The sequence below is a fragment of the Oryx dammah genome, unplaced genomic scaffold (assembly GCF_014754425.2).
Source record: "Oryx dammah isolate SB20612 unplaced genomic scaffold, SCBI_Odam_1.1 HiC_scaffold_22, whole genome shotgun sequence".
NCBI classification, from domain to species: Eukaryota; Metazoa; Chordata; class Mammalia; order Artiodactyla; family Bovidae; genus Oryx; species Oryx dammah.
In genome coordinates this window covers 13,201,835-13,208,030 of record NW_024070206.1, presented here as the reverse complement: position 1 = coordinate 13,208,030, position 6,196 = coordinate 13,201,835, and the positions used below count along the sequence as shown (strand labels likewise).

The following is a 6,196-nucleotide window of genomic DNA, read 5'->3' as shown; positions in this document are numbered from 1 at the left end:
GATCCCTAATGAGATTAAATTTTATGCTTTGAAATTTTAAAAATAAAAATGCATTATTTGCTGTGGATTGTGTTATAGAATTCACTCCTCAGCTGTGTCATAGGAAGCTTGGCTCGTCAGAGACTAGAAGCCCTGAACTCCTTGACTCCTGGAGGCGATGTTAAGACACTGGAATAGCCCTGAATTTGGTGTCAGAAAGCCTGGGGATCAGTCTCTAATATCAAGTGGCAGCTACTGAAATTCCACACACCATGCTTAGGAGGAAAGTAAGAGACCAAAGGGTTGACCTTGCAAACTCAAGTCTGTTAAGTAGCAGCAAGTACCACAGCTCTAATTTATGGCTCTTGGAAAGCAGTGACTCAGTTACGCAGAGAACTGAAATGCCTGAGGCGAGACCCCAGCTGCACAGAACCTAAAGGACAGAATGTTGCCTAAAGAATGATATATTAAGAAATTTAGGGCCTAAAAGCACCCCCTGCCACATTCCTCTTGCGGGGGGCGGGGATGTTCTAACAAGCTGGAGAACACTCACAGCTGAGTGTTCCCACTGACGCTGGTCCTGTGTTCTTTCCTCTGGCTTCTCCAGCTCATTTCCTTCCTAAGGCGAGGACTGTGTGTACCGTGTACTTTCTGTGCTTCAGGGACCTTCTTTCCTTTCTCTATCTTTGTCCTTGAGCTCCTCCACAGCCCCGCTTCCATCTGTACTGCTGAATGGCGGCCATTCTGTGATGCTGACCTTGCAAGGCTGTTGTTCACAGATCCTGCGACACCAGCCTCAGTGGGTGATGGGACCAGAGCTACAGTTCTGAAGCTTGTTTGCACAGTGCCTTGAACTCTTAAGGAAAGGTGCTACTGAGAGGAGCACATTCTTTTAAAAACAAACAATATGATAGATGACACACTGCAAAAACAGCTCTGTATCTTGGGCAAAATCAGATGTGAGTTTACATGCAAACACACAATGAATGATCCTGTGTTGCCTCATTCTACATGTTTTTGCTTTGTGGAAAACCGGAAAAATTTCTAAAGCAAATTAATGCAAGTGTAATTCAAGTTTATCATTTTAAATTTATTGTCACGTAATAAATCTTTCACAAAAATAAAGAAAAGCCTCTGGAGGGTTTGCAGAGCCGAGGCTGTGATGCAGTGGTGTCTGGAGCGTGTGCTCTCATGCTGCCTCTGGGGCCGCAGCCCCAGCTGAACTTTTAGGCCCGTGAGGTCCTCTACCATGTTGTTGATTAAGAGCGGGGGGCAGGGGAGGACACTGTTGGAGAACGGGGCTGTGGGGGCGCCCCATGAGCCGGGGTGCCTGGGGAAGAGGCTGCGCAGCTCCCCTGTCGAGGCTCTCTTGGGTTTGCCCTGTGGCCGAGTGCTGGGGATTCCAGTCCTCCGGTCGGCAGAACTGATAGGCCTGCAGCCCAGTGACTGTCCCACGCCGCTGCGCGCTCCTCAGCCTCTGAGGACAGTGCGCGGGTCCTACCAGGGGCTCCTCTGTGCCACGTGACCCTTTAAAATGGTTGCGTTTTGGTTTAAAGGAAAGGAAGCAGATCAGAACGCTCGGGAAACAAATTAAAGCTATGTATCACACCTCCATAGAGGAAATATAAACAACTGCGGCCTGAAATGGGCATCCAGGATTTTCCCCTTTCTGACTGGAGGACTCCGCCTTCCACCTTCACACTGCCTCCCCCACAGGCCAGACTAAGCAGACGCCCTTCACAGGCCTCACCTGCTGGTCTGAGGCCCGGTCCGTGACCTTCAGGGAAACCCCAGGGTCCCAGCCACTGGCGGAGACTCTCAGAGGCCGGAGGCTGAGGACCCAGCGCAGGCCCTGCCTCAGCCAGCCAGCCTCGGGGAGCTCTGGCCTCAGCCCCGTCCTGCCGAAGATGAAACCGGCCGGCCTCAGACACTGCCGAGAGGACGGGCAGCCGGGCTTCTCAAGGGGGGAACCACACAAAGGCGCGCTGGCGCGTCACGTGTTTAACCTTCCCAGGGCTCCGAGTGAGAGACGCTGGCGATGGATCGAAGTGACTCTGGTCGCCAGCCCGGGGACAGGAGAGAAGCTGCTTGTGATATAGATTAGGCAAGAGCAGGTTGAAACAAGTGCTTCCTTTGCAGAAAAGCACATAACTTTTGTGTCTCTGAGACTGAAACTAGGCCCAAAGGAGTGGCCGTGGGCCCAGAGAGTGGCCCTAAAGGCCCATCCCTTCTGTCCTCGGTGCCCGTTGCTCTGCTCGGGGCAACCCCGGCGGCCGCGTCCCTCAGAGGAGCTCAGGGAGCCAACTGTGGCTCACACAGGCCCCAGAAGAGGTTAAACAAAGTCAGAGACGGACAGGAAAACATGTCTTTCATATCGTGTGGAACACTGTATTAATCAAATTGGTCTCCTTTTTCTCCTATTGGTCTGGTTGAAGAAAAAAAGACTGCTTTCAAAATGAAGCTTTTCTTTTCCTAATGATTAATACAGAGAAGATTAACTTAATTTGTGCTAGACTCCAATTTGATTCAGCTATAGCTCAGAGGCCAAATCCACAGAGAAGCTAATCTGGGCTTCATGAGGAGCCGCCATTTCTTTCTTTGAGGGAAAGATGTGGAGGATCTAAAGGCTTGTATCCAACTGCCCAGGCTTCCATCACGGGTCCTCTGAAAGGCCACTACACACATACACGGCTTCGTTTCCTTATTAATTCCTGTCCTGTCATCTTTTCAGATTGATATTTCTCAATGTTGAAGCACAAACACACCACACACACACTCTCAAAACAAAAATCCTGAGCATGCAAAAAAAGAAAAGAAAAAGAAGTATGCACTGATAAAGTGTTATATGCCTAAGGCATCAGGTTTCCTGGAAAAGCTCTAGATTTTTGGTTTAGAAATAAGATTGCATGTGAAATAGCTGGTTTTTACATTTATTATGGTTACGTACCCCCCTCCCACTTTTTGCACTAGAATCTAAACTGAGTGATCTATTGCCAACTGGCACCAATTCTCCAAACCCACGTGTGCAAGGGAAACACGCCTGTGTGATCCTCTTTAATAGAAGACACACCAGGGAATCTGTCTACCTCCGTTCCCCAGAAAGAACACAAGTAGAAAGGCTGCGGCTGGAGGGGGTCAGAGGCTGGGTGGGGTGGGGGGCGGGGAACGGGGCCGCTCTCAGTCGGAATCCATTGTGAACAGCTGGATGTCCTGTGGGTTCCAGTAGAGGCCTACTGCCGAGTTGTACACCAGGGACCAGACGTAGGGGATAAAAAACTCCTCAGGCTGCTCCTCTTCCACATATTTGAATTTCAGTTCTGGAAATTTCTGCAACAAAAACAAGATGAGTTGATCAATCTCACAGGCCTGTGCGAGAGCAGCAGGAGTTTGTACACGGTGTGTGTGGGGCGCAGGGGGCCTGGGAACCCTGGGCCACAGATCCAGCCTCCCGATGATCCCCTGGAGGCCGGGTGAATCCCCCGAGGGAAGGGCACACAAGCCTGGTCAGGGCATGAGGCGAAGTGAGAGACATCAGGTGGGAAAGCAGGCCCTGCCTGGGGCAGACAGTGTTCAAGCAGAGACTGTCTGTTGCGTGGCTGGAGTCCTATTGACTGGGTCTCCTTGAGACGCCTCCCTTCTCAGGGCTGAGTCACCTTGGAGGCAAGGACGTTCCCCCCCACAGCTCCTCGGCCTTCACTGTGCAGGCTGGCAGCACCGTGGGCCTGGGCGGACGTGGCGGGTGGGGGTGAGGTGGGGGCACTCCAGCCCTGTGGAGCGGGCAGCAGAGGGGAGCCTGGCTCTGCCACGCTTCCGGGTGGCCTGGCTGCACTCTGCAGTCCCGGGTGAGAAGGAAGAACACGTGCAGATTCCTGGAAGTGGCACTTTCACCGCAGCATTTCACCAGGATTGGGGCTGCTCATTTTCTAATCTTACTCCTGATCTATTATTCCAGCCAGGGCAGGGGAAGTGATGTCCCCTCACCCCTTTGGCAGCCAAGGAGCCTGGGGTCCCCAAAGGTCCCTGGTGGGGATGCTTCTCAGGCCAAGGTGACACCAGCTGGAGTGGCTGCAGTTTGGTGACCTGTGTCCCAGGTGTGGTGGGGACAAGGGGCAAGTGTCCCAGGAGGAGGGGCAGGGCGGAAGGTTGAGGGGGAGGGCTGAGAGAGAGAAGGGAGACACACACACAGAACGCATGGCCCCCGAGAGCAGGGATTCTGTATTCACTGCGTTTGTGGCTGTGTCCCCTTAGAGAGTGGTCAGACACTTAACAAATGATTTGATGAATGACTCAAAGAAGCAATCAACCATATAAGGACCAATTATGTCCCAGACACAATGGTAAATACTTTACGTATATTACGGTGGTCAATCTCTCTCATGTGAGTCACTCACTCATTATGCTATTGCTTGGACGTCTGCTCCTCTGCACACCAGGCAGTGTGCATCAGGGCCTCAGCATGCACAGTCCCTGTCCTCACAGAAGGTTACTTCTCGTGGAGCAGAGGGACAAAGAAGCGGCAGCCACGGAACAATGGAGGTGAGCAAGTAAGAGTACAGTAAGTCCCCTACATATGAATGAGCTTTGTTTCGAGAACATGTTTGTAAGTCCAACCAAGTTAGCCTAGGTACCCAAGTGACACAATTGGCTACATAGTACTATAATGTAATAGATTTGTAATACTTCTCAAACAAATAATACAGAAAAAAAAAAAAAAAACCAAAAAATACAGGAAACAGTTTAAATCTTACAGTTCAGTGCCTTGAAAAGCACAGTAGTATAGCACGCCTGGCACACAGGGGCTGGCACCGAGTGACCAGGCAAGAATTACTGCCTGCAGGAGGGAGAGGAGGTGGGAGACGGCAGAGCTGGAGGATCGTCAGCAACAGGAGATAGAGGGCGAGCTGCAATTTCACTTCTGCCTGATGTTGATCGAATGCATCTCTGAAAGTTTGCAACTTGAAGGTGTGTATGGAGGGAACTTACTGTCGTAAGAAGGGAGTCCCCCACTAAGGAGGGACTAGTGCTACAGAGGCCCTCGGGAGGTGGAAGGGCAGCCAGGCGAAGAGGGAAGCCAGCGCCTTCTGAGGGAACAGCAGGCGGGGAAGGCATGAGGCGCTTTTTGCTGGAGGCAAGAAGAGGGGCAGTGCGGGAGCCAGCCCTGGCGAGCAGGGCCCAGAGGGGAGGGTGGAGTCGCATGGAGAGTCCTGGCCTCCGCTCGAAGGTCCTTCGAAACCTTTGAAGGGTCTCAGGAGGGGGCTTGATGGGAGAGGCTTTGTGCAGGGACCACTTGATCACAGGGTGGAGAACCAGAGGACTGGAGGGGACAGGGCCTGGTCCAGGCGAAGGGAAGATGAGCCTGAACTAAAATGAGTTAGAAAATTTTAAACAAAAAGTGAGGGCGTGGGGGGAGGGGTGGTGGTGGTAGGTAGTGGGTTAGGGGCTAACAGGGCGAGGGAGTAAGGAGTTACACACATGGAGTTCCCTGGTGGCTCAGACAGCAAAGGATCTACCTGCAATGCTGGAGACTTGGGTTTGATCCCTGGGTTGGGAAGATCCCTTGATGGCTACCCACTTCAGTATTCTTGCCTGGAGAATCCCAAAGACAGAGGAGCCTGGTGGGCTAAAGTCCACGGGGGTCGCAAAGAATTGGACACGACCGAGAGACTATCACTTTCACTTTTTTCACTTTCACACAGAGTTAAAGAGATTTTTCAGATAACCTTGGCAGTGATTAAGACTAAACATCTAAGTGCTGGATCCTCAGAATTCCAGAATGATGACCCTGGGGCGGGGTTATGCAGGAAATGCTTTGTGGCAAGTAGAGTTTTGAGTTAAATTTTAGCAAAATGTATAGGAAATCATGGGAAGGAGGATCCTCTGGTCACGGCTGTTCCCTCAACATACCATGACAGCACAGTCCCCATCTGTTCTAGCTTTAATGGAAACCAACTTTATTCCATGACTCCCAGGGCATCAGTAAATACAGTCTATACACAAATGGGATTCATAAGCGGCCCAGACTTCAGCCCTACCTACCGCTATATCCACCCTCATACATTTCATCCCATACTTTGCAAAACGATTCAGGTTGAATGCAAACCCAGGCCTTTTCAGGCCATCAGTGTTTCCGAATCAGTTCTCTCCTCTCCTCAGTGCAGGCTAACGGTCTCGGTGTGCGCTGAGGGCCGTGTTGGTCCTCATGCACAGGGACAACTTC

The 6,196-nt window shown here is 51.5% G+C and overlaps 1 protein-coding gene across 3 annotated transcripts in view; it reads right to left on the bottom strand.

Moving 5' to 3' along the window:
- Positions 1-1,037: 1,037 nt before the first annotated feature.
- The window catches only part of DYM (dymeclin), a 388,874-nt gene continuing 383,715 nt past the window's right edge, over positions 1,038-6,196 (bottom strand). For 2 of the 3 annotated variants that reach the window (XM_040264506.1, XM_040264509.1), the window contains one exon: positions 1,038-3,306. In XM_040264506.1, the coding sequence (XP_040120440.1) occupies positions 3,157-3,306 (150 nt within the window). In that variant the 3' untranslated portion in view covers positions 1,038-3,156. The remainder of the gene's footprint in view (positions 3,307-6,196) is intronic. The other variant, XM_040264508.1, reaches the window with a different exon arrangement.